The sequence below is a fragment of the Coregonus clupeaformis genome, unplaced genomic scaffold (assembly GCF_020615455.1).
Source record: "Coregonus clupeaformis isolate EN_2021a unplaced genomic scaffold, ASM2061545v1 scaf0269, whole genome shotgun sequence".
Taxonomy (NCBI): domain Eukaryota; kingdom Metazoa; phylum Chordata; class Actinopteri; order Salmoniformes; family Salmonidae; genus Coregonus; species Coregonus clupeaformis.
The window spans coordinates 257,182-284,251 of NW_025533724.1; the positions used below are offsets into that span (position 1 = coordinate 257,182).

Genomic DNA, 27,070 nt, shown 5'->3' on the forward strand with positions numbered 1-27,070 from the left:
CAGTTACACCAGCTCTGTCAGGAGGAATGGGCCAAAATTCACCCAACTTATTGTGGGAAGCTTGTGGAAGGCTACCCGAAACGTTTGACCCAAGTTAAACAATTTAAAGGCAATGCTACTAAATACTAATTGAGGGTATGTAAACTTCTGACCCACTGGGAATGTGATGAAAGAAATAAAAGCTGAAATAAATCATTCTCTCTAGTATTATTCTGACATTTCACATTCTTAAAATAAAGTGGTGATCCTAACTGACCTAAGACAGGGTATTTTTACTAGTGTATTTGTCTAAGGTGTATTGTAAACTTCCGTCTTCAACTGTATCTCTAACGGTCGCCGCAGTGTGAGTTGTTTTATGCGACATCAGAATGCGATTATTACGGAACAGGACATTTAACACGCGCTGCCTGCTAATTATCTATAAGCTATGTTTCAACTTGTCAATTTCAAATTATTTTCTAACAAGTTTTATTTTCTAACAGTTTGAACTGAGGTGTGTTCCGCCTCCTCATTGAAGTAACCCATTTCACTGTTGCGGGCAATTTATGTTTGAGGCTTTACTGAGCCGGACAAACTCCTCTCTGAGGAGAGGCCAAGCACTTCCCCAGTGTTTCCGCAGATCAACATTTCCCCCTTGGCACATTTTCTGGCCGGCGCTCGCTTTTCCTTCATTGTTGTGTTCCTTAAACTTAATAACTTTGGACATGTTCCTATCAAAGGAAGTGCCTTGTCTTCTGTATATCGTGTTTCTACTGTAGCATACAGTATGGATTTATGGAGCATAATGTATTTACAGTTTTATTCACATGTTTTCATGTACTGGTGACAAATAATGCATTCCGATTATTGCATAGATTGTAATGGACACCTACGATGTGTGTAAAATACTTTTTTGAAGGTTGTACTGATTATAATGAGCTAATGCTAAGCTATTTGCCAGCTATGTGTGGCGCCATGTTCGTTGACATTATACAATGCATTCTGGGTGTCACGTAAACGTCTGTCAGACCAAAGACGTTATAGTGAGTTGAGGGATGGTTCACTCATTTTTCGAGTAAACTTCCGGAAGTGAATGATGGTAGACGACACACCCCCTTCAACATGCATACTGCGAACAGACCCAACTCATCTTGTCTCCTCTTATTATCTTTGGTTGACGAAACACAAACTACCCATTGTCGGATGACTTTCGATTTCTAGAAAGTGTTTTACTCAATTATTTTGATCAATGGTGAGCTCACCCGTGATGTGATGAATTATAAATAGTAATTGTTAGTAGCTAATTCATATTGTGGTTTCTGTCAGCCGAGAGTTATCTAAATATGACCGCTTGTGTTACGTCAACCTTTCCTCAGCGCTAAGACCAGTGTAGCCTACATTTTCCGGTTTGAATGATTGTGTATGCTGTCGCTACTTCTGTGAATGTCTGAACATTGCATCCAAAAATAAACTGGTCACATTCAGGACATAACTTTGTAAGGACTGTGTTTGTGCAAACATTTTCTGTGAAAAAACAGTGTGGCTAGCTCAAATGCTGACTGTTGCGTCAATCGAAACTGGACATTCTAAATAAGCGTTCTAATCACACCGGTTTGAGCGTACACTGCATGGACCACTGTAGAATGATCACACCTGTTTGTTGGTATGTGTGAAAAGGTTAAAACTCAAACTGTTTTAAAGTCACCATTGGCCTCATGGTGAAATCCCTGAGCAGTTTCCTTCCTCTCCGGTAACTGAGTTAGGAAGGATGCCTTGATCTTTGTAGTGACTGGGTGTATTGATACACCATCCAAAGTGTAATTAAGGGATATGCTCAAAGGGATATTCCGGGCCTTGCACACACCATATCAGGGTCCATATCATAATATATCATATATAACATTACATATATAACATAATATATACCTGGTCTCGTACGGCCCTGCAGAACACCATATCAGGGTCCATCCCTTCCTGACTGTACAGACTGACCTGAGACAGTCTACCTCTCAAGACTGACCCCTTTATCATGTAGACCTGGGTTATATAGGGCACGTTCCATAGACCACTACAGAGATAGAGAACATATAGAATATATAGGGTTATATAGAGAACATATATAATATATAGGGTTATATAGAGAACATATAGAATATATAGGGTTATATAGAGAACATATATAATATATAGGGTTATATAGAGAACATATAGAATATATAGGGTTATATAGAGAACATATATAGAGAATATATAATATATAGGGTTATATAGAGAACATGTATAATATATAGGGTTATATAGAGAACATATATAATATATAGGGTTATATAGAGAACATCTAGTATATATAGGGTTATATAGAGAACATCTAGTATATATAGGGTTATATAGAGAACATATATAATATATAGGGTTATATAGAGAACATATATAATATATAGGGTTATATAGAGAACATATATAATATATAGGGTTATATAGAGAACATGTATAATATATAGGGTTATATAGAGAACATATATAATATATAGGGTTATATATAGAGAACATATACAATATATAGGGTTATATAGAGAACATGTATAATATATAGGGTTATATAGAGAACATATATAATATATAGGGTTATATATAGAGAACATATACAATATATAGGGTTATATAGAGAACATATACAATATATAGGGTTATATAGAGAACATATATAATATATAGGGTTATATAGAGAACATATATAATATATAGGTTATATAGAGAACATATATAATATCTAGGGTTATATATAGAATATATAAAATATATAGAGAATATACATAATATATAGGGTTATATAGAGAACATATATAATATATAGGGTTGTATAGAGAACATATATAAAATATAGGGTTGTATAGAGAACATATAATATATAGTGTTATATAGAGAACATATAGAATATATAGGGTTATATAGAGAACATGTATAATATATAGGGTTATATAGAGAACATATAGAATATATAGGGTTATATAGAGAACATCTAGTATATATAGGGTTATAGAGAGAACATATAGAATATATAGGGCTATATAGAGAACATATAGAATATATAGGGTTTTATAGAGAACATATATAATATATAGGGTTATATAGAGAACATATATAGTATATAGGGTTATATAGAGAACATCTAGTATATATATAGGGTTATATAGAGAACATCTAGAATATATAGGGTTATATAGAGAATATATAGGGTTATATAGGGTTATATAGAGAACATCTATAATATATTGGGTTATATAGAGAACATCTATAATATATAGGGTTATATAGAGAACATCTATAATATATAGGGTTATATTGGGTTAACATATATAATATATAGGGTTATATAGAGAACATATATAATATATAGGGTTATATAGAGAACATATATAATATATAGGGTTATATACATTTACATTTTAGTCATTTAGCAGACGCTCTTATCCAGAGCGACTTACAGGAGCATTTAGGGTTAAGTGCCTTGCTTAAGGGCACTTCGACAGATTTTTCACCTAGTCGGCTCTGGGATTAGAACCAGCGACCTTTCGGTTACTGGCACAACGCTCTTACCCACTAAGCTACCTGCCGCCCCAGAACATATATAATATATAAGGTTTTATAGAGAACATCTAGTATATATAGGGTTATATAGAGAACATATATAATATATAGGGTTATATAGAGAACATCTAGTATATATAGGGTTATATAGAGAACATATAGAATATATAGGGTTATATAGAGAACATATATAATATATAGGGTTATATAGAGAACATGTATAATATATGGGGTTATATAGAGAACATGTATAATATATAGGGTTATATAGAGAACATATATAATATATAGTGTTATATATAGAGAACATATACAATATATAGGGTTATATAGAGAACATATACAATATATAGGGTTATATAGAGGACATATACAATATATAGGGTTATATAGAGGACATATATAATATATAGGGTTATATAGAGAACATATAGAATATATAGGTTATATAGAGAACATATATAATATCTAGGGTTATATAGAGAATATATAAAATATATAGAGAATATACATAATATATAGGGTTATATAGAGAACATATATAATATATAGGGTTGTATAGAGAACATATATACAATATAGGGTTGTATAGAGAACATATATAATATATAGTGTTATATAGAGAACATATAGAATATATAGGGTTATATTGAGAACATGTATAATATATAGGGTTATATAGAGAACATATATAAAATATAGGGTTGTATAGAGAACATATATAATATATAGTGTTATATAGAGAACATATAGAATATATAGGGCTATATAGAGAACATCTAGTATATATAGGGTTATAGAGAGAACATATAGAATATATAGGGTTATATAGAGAACATATAGAATATATAGGGTTATATAGAGAACATATAATATATAGGGTTATATAGAGAACATATATAATATATAGGGTTATATAGAGAACATATATAGTATATAGGGTTATATAGAGAACATCTAGTATATATATAGGGTTATATAGAGAACATATAGAATATATAGGGTTATATAGAGAACATATAGAATATATAGGGTTATATAGAGAACATATAGAATATATAGGGTTATATAGAGAACATATATAATATATAGGGTTATATAGAGAACATATATAGAGAACATATAATATATAGGGTTATATAGAGAACATGTATAATATATAGGGTTATATAGAGAACATATATAATATATAGGGTTATATAGAGAACATGTATAATATATAGGGTTATATAGAGAACATATATAATATATATGGTTATATATAGAGAACATATATAATATATAGGGTTATATATAGAACATCTAGTATATATAGGGTTATATAGAGAACATATATAATATATAGGATTATATAGGGTTAACATATATAATATATAGGGTTATATAGAGAACATCTAGTATATATATGGTTATATAGAGAACATCTAGTATATATAGGGTTATATAGAGAACATATATAATATATAGGATTATATAGAGAACATATATAATATATAGGGTTATATAGAGAACATATATAATATATAGGGTTATATAGAGAACATATATAATATATAGGGTTATATAGAGAACATATATAATATATAGGGTTATATAGAGAACATCTATAATATATAGGGTTATATAGAGAAAATCTAGTATATATAGGGTTATATAGAGAACATCTAGTATATATAGGGTTATATAGAGAACATCTAGTATATATAGGGTTATATAGAGAACATCTAGTATATATAGGGTTATATAGAGAACATCTAGAATATATAGGGTTATATAGAGAACATATATAATATATAGGGTTATATAGAGAACATATATAATATATAGGTTATATAGAGAACATATATAATATATAGGGTTATATAGAGAAAATATGTATAATATATAGGGTTATATAGAGAACATATATAATATATAGGGTTATATATAGAGAACATATACAATATATAGGGTTATATAGAGAACATATACAATATATAGGGTTATATAGAGAACATATATAATATATAGGTTATATAGAGAACATATATAATATCTAGGGTTATATATAGAATACATAAAATATATAGAGAATATACATAATATATAGGGTTATATAGAGAACATATATAATATATAGGGTTGTATAGAGAACATATATAAAATATAGGGTTGTATAGAGAACATATATACAGTGGGGGAAAAAAGTATTTAGTCAGCCACCAATTGTGCAAGTTCTCCCACTTAAAAAGATGAGAGAGGCCTGTAATTTTCATCATAGGTACACGTCAACTATGACAGACAAAATGAGAAAAAAATTTCCAGAAAATCACATTGTAGGATTTTTAATGAATTTATTTGCAAATTATGGTGGAAAATAAGTATTTGGTCAATAACAAAAGTTTCTCAATACTTTGTTATATACCCTTTGTTGGCAATGACACAGGTCAAACGTTTTCTGTAAGTCTTCACAAGGTTTTCACACACTGTTGCTGGTATTTTGGCCCATTCCTCCATGCAGATCTCCTCTAGAGCAGTGATGTTTTGGGGCTGTCGCTGGGCAACACGGACTTTCAACTCCCTCCAAAGATTTTCTATGGGGTTGAGATCTGGAGACTGGCTAGGCCACTCCAGGACCTTGAAATGCTTCTTACTAAGCCACTCCTTCGTTGCCCGGGCGGTGTGTTTTGGATCATTGTCATGCTGAAAGACCCAGCCACGTTTAATCTTCAATGCCCTTGCTGATGGAAGGAGGTTTTCACTCAAAATCTCACGATACATGGCCCCATTCATTCTTTCCTTTACACGGATCAGTCGTCCTGGTCCCTTTGCAGAAAAAACAGCCCCAAAGCATGATGTTTCCACCCCCCATGCTTCTACAGTAGGTATGGTGTTCTTTGGATGCAACTCAGCATTCTTTGTCCTCCAAACACGACGAGTTGAGTTTTTACCAAAAAGTTTTATTTTGGTTTCATCTGACCATATGACATTCTCCCAATCCTCTTCTGGATCATCCAAATGCACTCTAGCAAACTTCAGACGGGCCTGGACATGTACTGGCTTAAGCAGGGGGACACGTCTGGCACTGCAGGATTTGAGTCCCTGGCGGCGTAGTGTGTTACTTTGGTCCCAGCTCTCTGCAGGTCATTCACTAGGTCCCCCCGTGTGGTTCTGGGATTTTTGCTCACCATTCTTGTGATCATTTTGACCCACGGGTGAGATCTGCGTGGAGCCCCAGATCGAGGAAGATTATCAGTGGTCTTTTATGTCTTCCATTTCCTAATAATTGCTCCCACAGTTGATTTCTTCAAACCAAGCTGCTTACCTATTGCAGATTCAGTCTTCCCAGCCTGGTGCAGGTCTACAATTTTGTTTCTGGTGTCCTTTGACAGCTCTTTGGTCTTGGCCAAAGTGGAGTTTGGAGTGTGACTGTTTTAGGTTGTGGACAGGTGTCTTTTATACTGATAACAAGTTCAAACAGGTGCCATTAATACAGGTAACGAGTGGAGGACAGGGGAGCCTCTTAAAGAAGAAGTTACAGGTCTGTGAGAGCCAGAAATCTTGCTTGTTTGTAGGTGACCAAATACTTATTTTCCACCATAATTTGCAAATAAATTCATAAAAAATCCTACAATGTGATTTTCTGGATTTTTTTTCCTCAATTTGTCTGTCATAGTTGACGTGTACCTATGATGAAAATTACAGGCCTCTCTCATCTTTTTAAGTGGGAGAACTTGCACAATTGGTGGCTGACTAAATACTTTTTCCCCCCACTGTAATATATAGTGTTATATAGAGAACATATAGAATATATAGGGTTATATAGAGAACATGTATAATATATAGGGTTATATAGAGAACATATAGAATATATAGGGTTATATAGAGAACATCTAGTATATATAGGGTTATAGAGAGAACATATAGAATATATAGGGTTATATAGAGAACATATAGAATATATAGGGTTATATAGAGAACATATATAATATATAGGGTTATATAGAGAACATATATAGTATATAGGGTTATATAGAGAACAGCTAGTATATATATAGGGTTATATAGAGAACATCTAGAATATATAGGGTTATATAGAGAATATATAGGGTTATATAGGGTTATATAGAGAACATCTATAATATATTGGGTTATATAGAGAACATCTATAATATATAGGGTTATATAGAGAACATCTATAATATATAGGGTTATATTGGGTTAACATATATAATATATAGGGTTATATAGAGAACATATATAATATATAGTGTTATATAGAGAACATATATAATATATAGGGTTATATACATTTACATTTTAGTCATTTAGCAGAGCTCTTATCCAGAGCGACTTACAGGAGCATTTAGGTTAAGTGCCTTGCTTAAGGGCACTTCGACAGATTTTTCACCTAGTCGGCTCTGGGATTAGAACCAGCGACCTTTCGGTTACTGGGCACAACGCTCTTACCCACTAAGCTACCTGCCGCCCCAGAACATATATAATATATAAGGTTTTATAGAGAACATCTAGTATATATAGGGTTATATAGAGAACATATATAATATATAGGGTTATATAGAGAACATCTAGTATATATAGGGTTATATAGAGAACATATAGAATATATAGGGTTATATAGAGAACATATATAATATATAGGGTTATATAGAGAACATATATAATATATAGGGTTATATAGAGAACATGTATAATATATGGGGTTATATAGAGAACATGTATAATATATAGGGTTATATAGAGAACATATATAATATATAGTGTTATATATAGAGAACATATACAATATATAGGGTTATATAGAGAACATATACAATATATAGGGTTATATAGAGGACATATACAATATATAGGGTTATATAGAGGACATATATAATATATAGGGTTATATAGAGAACATATAGAATATATAGGTTATATAGAGAACATATATAATATCTAGGGTTATATAGAGAATATATAAAATATATAGAGAATATACATAATATATAGGGTTATATAGAGAACATATATAATATATAGGGTTGTATAGAGAACATATATAAAATTTAGAGTTGTATAGAGAACATATATAGTATATAGTGTTATATAGAGAACATATAGAATATATAGGGTTATATAGAGACATGTATAATATATAGGGTTATATAGAGAATATATATAAAATATAGGGTTGTATAGAGAACATATATAATATATAGTGTTATATAGAGAACATATAGAATATATAGGGCTATATAGAGAACATCTAGTATATATAGGGTTATAGAGAGAACATATAGAATATATAGGGTTATATAGAGAACATATAGAATATATAGGGTTATATAGAGAACATATAATATATAGGGTTATATAGAGAACATATATAATATATAGGGTTATATAGAGAACATATATAATATATAGGGTTATATAGAGAACATATAGAATATATAGGGTTATATAGAGAACATATATAGTATATAGGGTTATATAGAGAACATCTAGTATATATATAGGGTTATATAGAGAACATATAGAATATATAGGGTTATATAGAGAACATATAGAATATATAGGGTTATATAGAGAACATCTATAATATATACGGTTCTATAGAGAACATCTATAATATATTGGGTTATATAGAGAACATATAGAATATATAGGGCTATATAGAGAACATCTAGTATATATAGGGTTATAGAGAGAACATATAGAATATATAGGGTTATAGAGAGAACATATAGAATATATAGGGTTATATAGAGAACATATAATATATAGGGTTATATAGAGAACATATATAATATATAGGGTTATATAGAGAACATATATAATATATAGGGTTATATAGAGAACATATATATAGTATATAGGGTTATATAGAGAACATCTAGTATATATATAGGGTTATATAGAGAACATATAGAATATATAGGGTTATATAGAGAACATATAGAATATATAGGGTTATATAGAGAACATCTATAATATATAGGGTTATATAGAGAACATCTATAATATATTGGGTTATATAGAGAACATCTATAATATATAGGGTTATATAGAGAACATCTATAATATATAGGGTTATATTGGGTTAACATATATAATATATAGGGTTATATAGAGAACATATATAATATATAGGGTTATATACATTTACATTTTAGTCATTTAGCAGGAGCATTTAGGGTTAAGTGCCTTGCTTAAGGGCACTTCGACAGATTTTTCACCTAGTCGGCTCGGGGATTAGAACCAGCGACCTTTCGGTTACTGGCACAATGCTCTTACCCACTAAGCTACCTGCCGCCCCAGAACATATATAATATATAGTATATAGGGTTATATAGAGAACATATATAGTATATAGGGTTATATAGAGAACATCTAGTATATATATAGGGTTATATAGAGAACATATAGAATATATAGGGTTATATAGAGAACATATAGAATATATAGGGTTATATAGAGAACATCTATAATATATAGGGTTATATAGAGAACATATATAATATATAGGGTTATATAGAGAACATCTAGTATATATAGGGTTATATAGAGAACATCTAGTATACAGTGGGGAAAAAAAGTATTTAGTCAGCCACCAATTGTGCAAGTTCTCCCACTTAAAAAGATGAGAGAGGCCTGTCATTTTCATCATAGGTACACGTCAACTATGACAGACAAATTGAGAAAGAAAATTCCAGAAAATCACATTGTAGGATTTTTAATGAATTTATTTGCAAATTATGGTGGAAAATAAGTATTTGGTCACCTACAATCAAGCAAGATTTCTGTCTCTCACAGACCTGTAACTTCTTCTTTAAGAGGCTCCTCTGTCCTCCACTGTTACCTGTATTAATGGCACCTGTTTGAACTTGTTATCAGTATAAAAGACACCTGTCCACAACCTCAAACAGTCACACTCCAAACTCCACTATGGCCAAGACCAAAGAGCTGTCAAAGGACACCAGAAACAAAATTGTAGACCTGCACCAGGCTGGGAAGACTGAATCTGCAATAGGTAAGCAGCTTGGTTTGAAGAAATCAACTGTGGGAGCAATTATTAGGAAATGGAAGACATACAAGACCACTGATAATCTCCCTTGATCTGGGGCTCCACGCAAGATCTCACCCCGTGGGGTCAAAATGATCACAAGAACGGTGAGCAAAAATCCCAGAACCACACGGGGGGACCTAGTGAATGACCTGCAGAGAGCTGGGACCAAAGTTACAAAGCCTACCATCAGTAACATACTACGCCGCCAGGGACTCAAATCCTGCAGTGCAAGACGTGTCCCCCTGCTTAAGCCAGACATGTCCAGGCCCGTCTGAAGTTTGCTAGAGTGCATTTGGATGATCCAGAAGAGGATTGGGAGAATGTCATATGGTCAGATGAAACCAAAATAGAACTTTTTGGTAAAAACTCAACTCGGTCGTGTTTGGAGGACAAAGAATGCTGAGTTGCATCCAAAGAACACCATACCTACTGTGAAGCATGGGGGTGGAAACATCATGCTTTGGGGCTGTTTTTCTGCAAAGGGACCAGGACAACTGATCTGTGTAAAGGAAAGAATGAATGGGGCCATGTATCGTGAGATTTTGAGTGAAAACCTCCTTCCATCAGCAAGGGCATTGAAGATGAAACGTGGCTGGGTCTTTCAGCATGACAATGATCCCAAACACACCACCCGGGCAACGAAGGAGTGGCTTCGTAAGAAGCATTTCAAGGTCCTGGAGTGGCCTAGCCAGTCTCCAGATCTCAACCCCATAGAAAATCTTTGGAGGGAGTTGAAAGTCCGTGTTGCCCAGCGACAGCCCTAAAACATCACTGCTCTAGAGGAGATCTGCATGGAGGAATGGGCCAAAATACCAGCAACAGTGTGTGAAAACCTTGTGAAGACTTACAGAAAACGTTTGACCTGTGTCATTGCCAACAAAGGGTATATAACAAAGTATTGAGAAACTTTTATTATTGACCAAATACTTATTTTCAACCATAATTTGCAATAAATTCATTAAAAATCCTACAATGTGATTTTCTGGATTTTTTTCCTCATTTTGTCTGTCATAGTTGGCGTGTACCTATGATGAAAATTACAGGCCTCTCTCATCTTTTTAAGTGGGGAGAACTTGCACAATTGGTGACTGACTAAATACTTTTTTTTCTCCACTGTATATAGGGTTATATAGAGAACATATAGAATATATAGGGTTGTATAGAGAACATATAGAATATATAGGGTTGTATAGAGAACATATATAATATATAGGGTTGTATAGAGAACATATATAATATATAGGGTTATACAGAGAACATGTATAATATATAGGGTTATATATAGAGAACATATATAATATATAGGGTTATATATAGAGAACATATAGAATATATAGGTTATATAGAGAACATATAGAATATATAGGTTATATAGAGAACATATATAATATCTAGGGTTATATAGAGAATATATAAAATATATAGAGAATATATAGAATATATAGGGTTATATAGAGAACATATAGAATATATAGGGTTATATAGAGAACATCTATAATATATAGGGTTATATAGAGAACATCTATAATATATTGGGTTATATAGAGAACATCTATAATATATAGGGTTATATAGAGAACATCTATAATATATAGGGTTATATTGGGTTAACATATATAATATATAGGGTTATATAGAGAACATATATAATATATAGGGTTATATACATTTACATTTTAGTCATTTAGCAGGAGCATTTAGGGTTAAGTGCCTTGCTTAAGGGCACTTCGACAGATTTTTCACCTAGTCGGCTCGGGGATTAGAACCAGCGACCTTCGGTTACTGGCACAATGCTCTTACCCACTAAGCTACCTGCCGCCCCAGAACATATATAATATATAGTATATAGGGTTATATAGAGAACATATATAGTATATAGGGTTATATAGAGAACATCTAGTATATATATAGGGTTATATAGAGAACATATAGAATATATAGGGTTATATAGAGAACATATAGAATATATAGGGTTATATAGAGAACATCTATAATATATAGGGTTATATAGAGAACATATATAATATATAGGGTTATATAGAGAACATCTAGTATATATAGGGTTATATAGAGAACATCTAGTATACAGTGGGGAAAAAAAGTATTTAGTCAGCCACCAATTGTGCAAGTTCTCCCACTTAAAAAGATGAGAGAGGCCTGTCATTTTCATCATAGGTACACGTCAACTATGACAGACAAATTGAGAAAGAAAATTCCAGAAAATCACATTGTAGGATTTTTAATGAATTTATTTGCAAATTATGGTGGAAAATAAGTATTTGGTCACCTACAATCAAGCAAGATTTCTGTCTCTCACAGACCTGTAACTTCTTCTTTAAGAGGCTCCTCTGTCCTCCACTCGTTACCTGTATTAATGGCACCTGTTTGAACTTGTTATCAGTATAAAAGACACCTGTCCACAACCTCAAACAGTCACACTCCAAACTCCACTATGGCCAAGACCAAAGAGCTGTCAAAGGACACCAGAAACAAAATTGTAGACCTGCACCAGGCTGGGAAGACTGAATCTGCAATAGGTAAGCAGCTTGGTTTGAAGAAATCAACTGTGGGAGCAATTATTAGGAAATGGAAGACATACAAGACCACTGATAATCTCCCTTGATCTGGGGCTCCACGCAAGATCTCACCCCGTGGAAGTCAAAATGATCACAAGAACGGTGAGCAAAAATCCCAGAACCACACGGGGGGACCTAGTGAATGACCTGCAGAGAGCTGGGACCAAAGTTACAAAGCCTACCATCAGTAACATACTACGCCGCCAGGACTCAAATCCTGCAGTGCAAGACGTGTCCCCCTGCTTAAGCCAGTACATGTCCAGGCCCGTCTGAAGTTTGCTAGAGTGCATTTGGATGATCCAGAAGAGGATTGGGAGAATGTCATATGGTCAGATGAAACCAAAATAGAACTTTTGGTAAAAACTCAACTCGTCGTGTTTGGAGGACAAAGAATGCTGAGTTGCATCCAAAGAACACCATACCTACTGTGAAGCATGGGGGTGGAAACATCATGCTTTGGGGCTGTTTTTCTGCAAAGGGACCAGGACAACTGATCTGTGTAAAGGAAAGAATGAATGGGGCCATGTATCGTGAGATTTTGAGTGAAAAACCTCCTTCCATCAGCAAGGGCATTGAAGATGAAACGTGGCTGGGTCTTTCAGCATGACAATGATCCCAAACACACCACCCGGGCAACGAAGGAGTGGCTTCGTAAGAAGCATTTCAAGGTCCTGGAGTGGCCTAGCCAGTCTCCAGATCTCAACCCCATAGAAAATCTTTGGAGGGAGTTGAAAGTCCGTGTTGCCCAGCGACAGCCCTAAAACATCACTGCTCTAGAGGAGATCTGCATGGAGGAATGGGCCAAAATACCAGCAACAGTGTGTGAAAACCTTGTGAAGACTTACAGAAAACGTTTGACCTGTGTCATTGCCAACAAAGGGTATATAACAAAGTATTGAGAAACTTTTATTATTGACCAAATACTTATTTTCAACCATAATTTGCAAATAAATTCATTAAAAATCCTACAATGTGATTTTCTGGATTTTTTTTCCTCATTTTGTCTGTCATAGTTGGCGTGTACCTATGATGAAAATTACAGGCCTCTCTCATCTTTTTAAGTGGGAGAACTTGCACAATTGGTGACTGACTAAATACTTTTTTTCTCCACTGTATATAGGGTTATATAGAGAACATATAGAATATATAGGGTTGTATAGAGAACATATAGAATATATAGGGTTGTATAGAGAACATATATAATATATAGGGTTGTATAGAGAACATATATAATATATAGGGTTATACAGAGAACATGTATAATATATAGGGTTATATATAGAGAACATATATAATATATAGGGTTATATATAGAGAACATATAGAATATATAGGTTATATAGAGAACATATAGAATATATAGGTTATATAGAGAACATATATAATATCTAGGGTTATATAGAGAATATATAAAATATATAGAGAATATACATAATATATAGGGTTATATAGAGAACATATATAATATATAGAGTTGTATAGAGAACATATATAAAATATAGGGTTGTATAGAGAACATATATAATATATAGTGTTATATAGAGAACATATAGAATATATAGGGTTATATAGAGAACATGTATAATATATAGGGTTATATAGAGAACATATTTAATATATAGGGTTATATTGGGTTAACATATATAATATATAGGGTTATATAGAGAACATATATAATATATAGGGTTATATAGAGAACATCTATAATATATAGGGTTATATAGAGAACATGTATAATATATAGGGTTATATAGAGAACATATATAAAATATAGGGTTGTATAGAGAACATATAGAATATATAGGGTTATATAGAGAACATATAGGGTTATATAGAGAACATATATAATATATAGGGTTATATAGAGAACATATAATATATAGGGTTATATAGAGAACATATATAATATATACAGTTATATAGAGAACATATATAATATATAGGGTTATATAGAGAACATATATAGTATATAGGGTTATATAGAGAACATCTAGTATATATATAGGGTTATATAGAATATATAGGGTTATATAGAGAACATATATAATATATAGGGTTATATAGAGAACATCTATAATATATTGGGTTATACAGAGAACATCTATAATATATAGGGTTATATAGAGAACATCTATAATATATAGGGTTATATAGAGAACATATATAATATATAGGGTTATATTGGGTTAACATATATAATATATAGGGTTATATAGAGAACATATATAATATATAGGGTTATATAGAGAACATATATAATATATAGGGTTATATACATTTACATTTTAGTCATTTAGCAGACGCTCTTATCCAGAGCGACTTACAGGAGCATTTAGGGTTAAGTGCCTTGCTTAAGGGCACTTCGACAGATTTTTCACCTAGTCGGCTCGGGGATTAGAACCAGCGACCTTTCGGCTACTGGCACAACGCTCTTACCCACTAAGCTACCTGCCGCCCCAGAACATATATAATATATAGGGTTATATAGATAACATATAATATATAGGGTTATATAGAGAACATATATAATATATAGGGTTATATTGGGTTAACATATAGAATATATATGGTTATATAGAGAACATCTAGTATATATAGGGTTATATAGAGAACATATATAATATATAGGGTTATATAGAGAACATCTAGTATATATATAGGGTTATATAGAGAACATATATAATATATAAGGTTTTATAGAAAACATCTAGTACAGTGGGGGAAAAAAGTATTTAGTCAGCCACCAATTATGCAAGTTCTCCCACTTAAAAAGATGAGAGAGGCCTGTAATTTTCATCATAGGTACACGTCAACTATGACAGACAAATTGAGATTTTTTTTTCTCCAGAAAATCACATTGTAGGATTTTTTATGAATTTATTTGCAAATTATGGTGGAAAATAAGTATTTGGTCACCTACAAACAAGCAAAATTTTTGGCTCTCACAGACCTGAAACTTCTTCTTTAAGAGGCTCCTCTGTCCTCCACTCGTTACCTGTATTAATGGCACCGGTTTGAACTTGTTATCAGTATAAAAGACACCTGTCCACAACCTCAAACAGTCACACTCCAAACTCCACTATGGCCAAGACCAAAGAGCTGTCAAAGGAACCAGAAACAAAATTGTAGACCTGCACCAGGCTGGGAAGACTGCATCTGCAATAGGTAAGCAGCTTGGTTTGAAGAAATCAACTGTGGGAGCAATTATTAGGAAATGGAAGACATACAAGACCACTGATAATCTCCCTCGATCTGGGGGCTCCACGCAAGATCTCACCCCGTGGGGGTCAAAATGATCACAAGAACGGTGAGCAAAAATCCCAGAACCACACGCGGGGGACCTAGTGAATGACCTGCAGAGAGCTGGGACCAAAGTAACAAAGCCTACCATCAGTAACACACTACGCGCCAGGGACTCAAATCCTGCAATGCCAGACATGTCCCCTGCTTAAGCCAGTACATGTCCAGGCCCGTCTGAAGTTTGCTAGAGTGCATTTGGATGATCCAGAAGAGGATTGGGAGAATATCATATGGTCAGATGAAACCAAAATATAACTTTTTGGTAAAAACTCAACTCGTCGTGTTTGGAGGACAAAGAATGCTGAGTTGCATCCAAAGAACACCATACCTACTGTGAAGCATGGGGGTGGAAACATCATGCTTTGGGGCTGTTTTTCTGCAAAGGGACCAGGACGACTGATCCGTGTAAAGGAAAGAATGAATGGGGCCATGTATCGTGAGATTTTGAGTGAAAACCTCCTTCCATCAGCAAGGGCATTGAAGATGAAACGTGGCTGGGTCTTTCAGCATGACAATGATCCCAAACACACCACCCGGGCAACGAAGGAGTGGCTTCGTAAGAAGCATTTCAAGGTCCTGGAGTGGCCTAGCCAGTCTCCAGATCTCAACCCCATAGAAAATCTTTGGAGGGAGTTGAAAGTCCGTGTTGCCCAGCGACAGCCCTAAAACATCACTGCTCTAGAGGAGATCTGCATGGAGGAATGGGCCAAAATACCAGCAACAGTGTGTGAAAACCTTGTGAAGACTTACAGAAAACGTTTGACCTGTGTCATTGCCAACAAAGGGTATATAACAAAGTATTGAGAAACTTTTATTATTGACCAAATACTTATTTTCAACCATAATTTGCAAATAAATTCATTAAAAATCCTACAATGTGATTTTCTGGATTTTTTTTTCCTCATTTTGTCTGTCATAGTTGGCGTGTACCTATGATGAAAATTACAGGCCTCTCTCATCTTTTTAAGTGGGAGAACTTGCACAATTGGTGACTGACTAAATACTTTTTTTCTCCACTGTATATAGGGTTATATAGAGAACATATAGAATATATAGGGTTGTATAGAGAACATATAGAATATATAGGGTTGTATAGAGAACATATATAATATATAGGGTTGTATAGAGAACATATATAATATATAGGGTTATACAGAGAACATGTATAATATATAGGGTTATATATAGAGAACATATATAATATATAGGGTTATATATAGAGAACATATAGAATATATAGGTTATATAGAGAACATATAGAATATATAGGTTATATAGAGAACATATATAATATCTAGGTTATATAGAGAATATATAAAATATATAGAGAATATACATAATATATAGGGTTATATAGAGAACATATATAATATATAGAGTTGTATAGAGAACATATATAAAATATAGGGTTGTATAGAGAACATATATAATATATAGTGTTATATAGAGAACATATAGAATATATAGGGTTATATAGAGAACATGTATAATATATAGGGTTATATAGAGAACATATTTAATATATAGGGTTATATTGGGTTAACATATATAATATATAGGGTTATATAGAGAACATATATAATATATAGGGTTATATAGAGAACATCTATAATATATAGGGTTATATAGAGAACATGTATAATATATAGGGTTATATAGAGAACATATATAAAATATAGGGTTGTATAGAGAACATATAGAATATATAGGGTTATATAGAGAACATATAGGGTTATATAGAGAACATATATAATATATAGGGTTATATAGAGAACATATAATATATAGGGTTATATAGAGAACATATATAATATATACAGTTATATAGAGAACATATATAATATATAGGGTTATATAGAGAACATATATAGTATATAGGGTTATATAGAGAACATCTAGTATATATATAGGGTTATATAGAATATATAGGGTTATATAGAGAACATATATAATATATAGGGTTATATAGAGAACATCTATAATATATTGGGTTATACAGAGAACATCTATAATATATAGGGTTATATAGAGAACATCTATAATATATAGGGTTATATAGAGAACATATATAATATATAGGGTTATATTGGGTTAACATATATAATATATAGGGTTATATAGAGAACATATATAATATATAGGGTTATATAGAGAACATATATAATATATAGGGTTATATACATTTACATTTTAGTCATTTAGCAGACGCTCTTATCCAGAGCGACTTACAGGAGCATTTAGGGTTAAGTGCCTTGCTTAAGGGCACTTCGACAGATTTTTCACCTAGTCGGCTCGGGATTAGAACCAGCGACCTTTGGCTACTGGCACAACGCTCTTACCCACTAAGCTACCTGCCCTTCAGAACATATATAATATATAGGGTTATATAGATAACATATAATATATAGGGTTATATAGAGAACATATATAATATATAGGGTTATATTAGGGTTAACATATAGAATATATATGGTTATATAGAGAACATCTAGTATATATAGGGTTATATAGAGAACATATATAATATATAGGGTTATATAGAGAACATCTAGTATATATATAGGGTTATATAGAGAACATATATAATATATAAGGTTTTATAGAAAACATCTAGTACAGTGGGGGGAAAAAAGTATTTAGTCAGCCACCAATTATGCAAGTTCTCCCACTTAAAAAGATGAGAGAGGCCTGTAATTTTCATCATAGGTACACGTCAACTATGACAGACAAATTGAGATTTTTTTTCTCCAGAAAATCACATTGTAGGATTTTTTATGAATTTATTTGCAAATTATGGTGGAAAATAAGTATTTGGTCACCTACAAACAAGCAAAAATTTTTGGCTCTCACAGACCTGAAACTTCTTCTTTAAGAGGCTCCTCTGTCCTCCACTGTTACCTGTATTAATGGCACCGGTTTGAACTTGTTATCAGTATAAAAGACACCTGTCCACAACCTCAAACAGTCACACTCCAAACTCCACTATGGCCAAGACCAAAGAGCTGTCAAAGGAACCAGAAACAAAATTGTAGACCTGCACCAGGCTGGGAAGACTGCATCTGCAATAGGTAAGCAGCTTGGTTTGAAGAAATCAACTGTGGGAGCAATTATTAGGAAATGGAAGACATACAAGACCACTGATAATCTCCCTCGATCTGGGGCTCCACGCAAGATCTCACCCCGTGGGGTCAAAATGATCACAAGAACGGTGAGCAAAAATCCCAGAACCACACGGGGGGACCTAGTGAATGACCTGCAGAGAGCTGGGACCAAAGTAACAAAGCCTACCATCAGTAACACACTACGCCGCCAGGGACTCAAATCCTGCAATGCCAGACATGTCCCCCTGCTTAAGCCAGTACATGTCCAGGCCCGTCTGAAGTTTGCTAGAGTGCATTTGGATGATCCAGAAGAGGATTGGGAGAATATCATATGGTCAGATGAAACCAAAATATAACTTTTTGGTAAAAACTCAACTCGTCGTGTTTGGAGGACAAAGAATGCTGAGTTGCATCCAAAGAACACCATACCTACTGTGAAGCATGGGGGTGGAAACATCATGCTTTGGGGCTGTTTTTCTGCAAAGGGACCAGGACGACTGATCCGTGTAAAGGAAAGAATGAATGGGGCCATGTATCGTGAGATTTTGAGTGAAAACCTCCTTCCATCAGCAAGGGCATTGAAGATTAAACGTGGCTGGGTCTTTCAGGATGACAATGATCCCAAACACACTGCCCGGGCAACAAAGGAGTGGCTTCGTAAGAAGCATTTCAAGGTCCTGGAGTGGCCTAGCCAGTCTCCAGATCTCAACCCCATAGAAAATCTTTGGAGGGAGTTGAAAGTCTGTGTTGCCCAGCGACAGCCCCAAAACATCACTGCTCTAGAGGTGATCTGCATGGAGGAATGGGCCAAAATACCAGCAACAGTGTGTGAAAACCTTGTGAAGACTTACAGAAAACTTTTGACCTGTGTCATTGCCAACAAAGGCTATATAACAAAGTATTGAGAAACTTTTGTTATTGACCAAATACTTATTTTCCACCATAATTTGGGCCAATTGTGCGCCGCCCCATGGGTCTCCCGGTCGCGGCCGGCTACGACAGAGCCTGGATTCGAACCAGGATCTCTAGTGGCACAATGCGATGCAGCGCCTTAGACCACTGCGCCACTCGGGAGGCGTTATATAGAGAACACATATAATATATAGGGTTATACAGAGAACATATATAATATATAGGGTTAACATATATAATATATAGGTTATATAGAGAACATATAACATATAATATATAGGTTATATAGAGAACATATACAATATATAGGGTTATATAGAGAACATATATAATATATAGGGTTATATAGAGAACATCTAGTATATATATAGGGTTATATAGAGAACATATAACATATATAATATATAGGTTATATAGAGAACATATATAATATATAGGGTTATATAGAGAACATATATAATATATAGGGTTATATAGAGGACATATATAATATATTTGTATTTATTATTGATCCCCATTACTCTTCCTGGGGTCCAGCAAAATTAAGGCAGTTATACATTTAAAAAACATTACAATACATTCATAACAGATTTCACAACATATTAAGTGTGTGCCCTCAGGCCTCTACTCTACTACCACATATCTATAACAAAAAATCCATGTGTACGTGTGTGTATAGTGCGTATGTTATCGTGTGTGTGTATGCATGTGTCTATATTTGTGTTGCTTCACAGTCCCCGCTGTTCCAGAAGGTGTATAGTTTGGGCCCCTCTGAGGCTCCATGATCATTTACTCTGTCGTCACAGAAAATGATCACAGTGGCATGCCATTCATTTTCTAATAAAAGCTGAGTACTGGGGTATTGTCCAGACAAAGATTTTTAGTGTAGCAATATTAAGTTGTATGAAATTAAATCAGATGTGAAAAATAGGCTATGCTAAAATGTGGGCACCCTTGTCATTCTGTTGATTTGAATACCTGTAACTACTTAGCACTGATTAATTGGAACACACAATTGGTTTGGTGAGCTCATTAAGCCTTGAACTTCATAGACAAGTGCATCCAATCATGAGAAAAGGTACTTAAGGTGGCCAATTGCAAGTTGTTGTTCTCTTTGACTCTCCTCTGAAGAGTGGCAACATGGGGGCCTCAAAACAACTCTCAAATGACCTGAAAACAAAGATTGTTCAACATTATGTTTTAGGGGAAGGCTACAAAAAGCTATCGCAGAGATGTAAGCTGTCAGTGTCCACTGTGAGGAACATAGTGAGGAAATAGAAGACCACAGGCACAGTTCTTGTTAAGGCCAGAAGTGGCAGGCCAAGTAAAATATCAGAGAGGCAAAGGCGAAGGATGGTGAGAACGGTCAAAAACAGCCCACAGACCACCTCCAAAGACCTACAACATCATCTTGCTGCAGATGGTGTCACTGTGCATCGTTCAACAATTCAGCGCACTTTGCACAAGGAGAAGCTGTACGGGAGAGTGATGCGAAAGAAGCCTTTTCTGCACACACGCCACAAACAGAGTCGCTTGAGGTATGCAAACGCACATTTGGACAAGCCAGCTTCATTTTGGAATAAGGTGCTGTGGACTGATGAAACAAATATTTAGTTATTTGGTCATAACAAGGGGCGTTATGCATGGCGGCAAAAGAACACAGCGTTCCAAGAAAAACACTTACTACCCACAGTAACATTTGGTGGGGGTTCCATCATGCTGTGGGGGTGTGTGGCCAGTGCCGGTACTGGGAATCTTGTTAAAGTTGAGGGTCGCATGGATTCCACTCAATATCAGCAGATTCTTTGGAATAATGTTGAAGAATCAGTCACAAAGTTGAAGTTACGCCGGGGCTGGATATTTCAACAAGACAACGACCCAAAACACTGCTCAAAATCTACCCGGGCATTTATGCAGAGGAACAAGTACAATGTTCTGGAATGGCCATCCCAGTCCCCAGACCTGAATATCGTTGATAATCTGTGGGATGATTTGAAGCGGGCTGTCCATGCTCGGCAACCATCAAACCTAACTGAAGTGGAGATGTTTTGTAAGGAGGAATGGTCCAAAATGCCTTCATCCAGAATCCAGACACTCATTAGAGGCTACAGGAAGCGTCTAGAGGCTGTTATTTTAGCAAAACGAGGCTCTACTAAATATTGATGTGATTTTTCTGTTGGGGTGGCCAAATTTATGCACCTGTCTAATTTTGTTTTGATGCATATTGCAAATTTTCTGTTAATCCAATAAACCTCATTTCACTACTGAAATATGACTGTGTCCATCAGTTATTTGATAGATCAAAATGAAATTGCTGATCCAAACACCCAATTATTTATAAATGGAAATCATGGAAATTGTCAGGGGTGCCCAAACGTTTTCATACGACTCTATTTTTCTCTGTTTATTAAATCTTATTTTACTGCTGGCATGAGTTACTTGATGTGGAATAGAGTTCCATGTAGTCATGGCTCTATGTAGTACTGTGGGCCTCCCATAGTCTGTTCTGGACTTGGGGACTGTGAAGAGACCTCTGGTGGCATGTCTTATGGGGTATGCATGGGTGTCTGAGCTGTGTTCATTCAACATGTCAATACCTCTCACAAATACAAGTAGAGATTAAGTCAATCTCTCCTCCACTTTGAACCAGGAGAGATTGACATGCATATTATTAATGTTAGCTCTCTGTGTACATCCAAGGGCCAGCCGTGCTGCCCTGTTCTGGGCCAATTGCAATTTTCCTAAGTCCCTTTTTGTGGCACCTGACCACACGACTGAACAGTAGTCCAGGTGCAACAAAACTAGGGCCTGTAGGACCTGCCTTGTTGATAGTGCTGTTAAGAAGGTAGAGCAACGCTTTATTATGGACAGACTTCTCCCCATCTTAGCTACTGTTGTATCAATATGTTTTGACCATAATAGTTTAGAATCCAGAGTTACTCCAGGCAATTTACTCTCCTCAACTTGTTCAATTTCCACATTATTTATTACAAGATTTAGTTGAGGTTTAGGGTTTAGTGAATGATTTGTCCCAAATACAATGCTTTTAGTTTTTGAAATATTTAGGACTAACTTATTCCTTGCCTCCCATTCTGAAACTGACTGCAGCTCTTTGTTAAGTGTTTCTGTTATTTCAGTCGCTGTAGTAGCTGACATGTATAGTGTTGAGTCATCCACATACATAGACACACTGGCTTTGCCGTTAGTAAGGATTTAAAAAAGTAAGGGGCCTAGACAGCTGCCCTGGGGAATTCCTGATTCTACCTGGATTATGTTGGAGAGGCTTCCATTAATGAACACCCTCTGTGTTCTGTTAGACAGGTAACTCTTTATCCACATTATAGCAGGGGGTGTAAAGCCATAACACATACGTCTTTCCATCAGCAGACTATGATTGATAATGTCAAAAGCCGCACTGAAGTCTAACAAAACAGCCCCCACAATCATTTTATCATAAATTATCATAAATTTCTATATAAGGTTATACAGAGAACATATATAATATATAGAGTTATATAGAGAACATATATAATATATAGGATTATATAGGGTTAACATATAGAATATATAGGGTTATATAGAGAACATATATAATATATAGGATTATATAGAGAACATTTATAATATATAGGGTTATATAGAGAACATATATAATATATAGGGTTATATGGAGAACATATAGAATATATAGGGTTATATAGAGAACATATAGAATATATAGGGTTGTATAGAGAACATATATAATATATAGGGTTATATAGAGAACATCTAGTATATATAGGGTTATATAGAGAACATCTATAATATATATGGTTATATTGGGTTAACATCTATAATATATAGGGTTATATAGAGAACATATAGAATATATAGGGTTATATAGAGAACATATAGAATATATAGGGTTGTATAGGGTTAACATATATAATATATAGGGTTATATAGAGAACATATATAATATATAGGGTTATATAGAGAACATCTAGTATATATAGGATTATATAGAGAACATATATAATATATAGGGTTATATAGAGAACATTATAATATATAGGGTTATATTGGGTTAACATATAATATATAGGGTTATATAGAGAACATATATAGTATATAGGGTTATATAGAGAACATATAGAATATATAGGGTTATATAGAGAACATCTATAATATATAGGGTTATATAGAGAACATATAGAATGTATAGGGTTATATAGAGAACATATAGAATGTATAGGGTTATATAGAGAACATCTATAATATATAGGGTTATATAGAGAACATATAGAATATATAGGGTTATATAGAGAACATCTATAATATATAGGGTTATATAGAGAACATCTATAATATATAGGGTTATATAGAGAACATATAGAATGTATAGGGTTATATAGAGAACATCTATAATATATAGGGTTATATAGAGAACATATAGAATGTATAGGGTTATATAGAGAACATATATAATATATAGGGTTATATAGAGAACATATAGAATGTATAGGGTTAACATATAGAATATACTCACACTCTCTTGCCCTGCACGATGTCAATGTAGTCTTCAGATCGAGAGTAGAACCCCTCAGGACTCAGAGCTCCCCAGAAGTTAGACCACAGTTTCCCATGTCTGGACAACATGGGGGCTATCACTGGCCTGGAGATAAAGACAGAGGGTCAGATGGACCATACTATCACTGGCCTGGAGATAAAGACAGAGGGTTAGATGGACCATACTATCACTGGCCTGGAGATAAAGACAGAGGGTTAACCATACTATCACTGGCCTGGAGATAAAGACAGAGGGTTAGATGGACCATACCATCACTGGCCTGGAGATAAAGACAGAGGGTCAGATGGACCATACTATCACTGGCCTGGAGATAAAGACAGAGGGTTAGATGGACCATACTATCACTGGCCTGGAGATAAAGACAGAGGGTTAGATGGACCATACTATCACTGGCCTGGAGATAAAGACAGAGGGTTAGATGGACCATACTATCACTGGCCTGGAGATAAAGACAGAGGGTTAGATGGACCATACCATCACTGGCCTGGAGATAAAGACAGAGGGTTAGATGGACCATACTATCACTGGCCTGGAGATAAAGACAGAGGGTTAACCATACCATCACTGGCCTGGAGATAAAGACAGAGGGTTAGATGGACCATACTATCACTGGCCTGGAGATAAAGACAGAGGGTTAACCATACCATCACTGGCCTGGAGATAAAGACAGAGGGTCAGATGGACCATACTATCACTGGCCTGGAGATAAAGACAGAGGGTTAGATGGACCATACTATCACTGGCCTGGAGATAAAGACAGAGGGTCAGATGGACCATACTATCACTGGCCTGGAGATAAAGACTGAGGGTTAGATGGACCATACTATCACTGGCCTGGAGATAAAGACAGAGGGTCAGATGGACCATACTATCACTGGCCTGGAGATAAAGACAGAGGGTTAGATGGACCATACTATCACTGGCCTGGAGATAAAGACAGAGGGTTAACCATACTATCACTGGCCTGAAAATAAAGACAGAGGGTTAGATGGACCATACTATCACTGGCCTGGAGATAAAGACAGAGGGTTAGATGGACCATACTATCACTGGCCTGGAGATAAAGACAGAGGGTTAGGGCATAGGGTTTAGGGTTTAGGGTGTTAGATATAATTAGGTAGGGTTAGATAAACAGCGCCTTCAGACAGTATTCACAACCCTTGACTTTTTCCACATGTTGTTGTTTTACAGGCTGAACTTAAAATGGATTAAATGTAGATGTTGTGTCACTGGCCTATACACAATACCCCATAATGTCAAAGCGGAATTATGTTTTGAGAATGTTTTACAACTTAATAAAAATTGAAAGCTGAAATGTCTTGAGTCAGTAAGTATTCAACTCCTCGACCCCATCCCCTCCTCCCTTCTCCAGACCATTTCTGTAGACCTTCTCCCATTCCTCACTTCCCTCATCAACTCATCCCTGACCACTGGCTTCGTCCCCTCTGACTTCAAAATGGCCCATGTCGCTCCCCTCCTCAAGAAACCAACAACTACAGACCTGTATCCCTTCTTTTTTTTCTTTCTAAAACACTTGAGCTGCTGTCTCTGATCAACTTTCTCTATCTCTCTCAGAACATTCAAAGACCTCTCCATCAAGGTTGACAACTCCATTGTTTCCTCCTCCCAGAGTGCAAAGAACCTTGGCATGACCTTGGACAACACCCTGTCGTTCTCTGTAAACATCAAAGCAGTGACCCGCTCCTGCAGGTTCATGCTCTACAACATCCGTAGAGTACGACCCTACCTCACACAGGAAGTGGTGCAGGTCCTAATCCAGGCACTTGTCATCTCCCATCTGGATTACTGCAACTCGCTGTTGGCTGGGCTCCCTGCTTGTGCCATCAAACCCCTGCAACTTATCCAGAACGCTGCAGCCCGCCCGGTGTTCAACCTTCAAGTTCTCTCATGTTACCCCGCTCCTCTGCACACTCCACTGGCTTCCAGTTGAAGCTCACATCCACTGCAATACCATGGTGCTTACCTACGGAGC

The 27,070-nt window shown here is 34.8% G+C and overlaps 1 protein-coding gene across 1 annotated transcript in view; it reads right to left on the minus strand.

Moving 5' to 3' along the window:
- Positions 1-27,070, minus strand: part of plod3 (procollagen-lysine, 2-oxoglutarate 5-dioxygenase 3) — a 102,055-nt gene that overhangs the window by 12,736 nt on the left and 62,249 nt on the right. The window contains exons 12-13 of the mRNA XM_045214496.1: positions 25,036-25,161; positions 1,906-2,047 (exon numbers count right to left, since the gene is read on the minus strand). Coding sequence (XP_045070431.1) covers positions 1,906-2,047; positions 25,036-25,161 — 268 coding nt within the window. The remainder of the gene's footprint in view (positions 1-1,905; positions 2,048-25,035; positions 25,162-27,070) is intronic.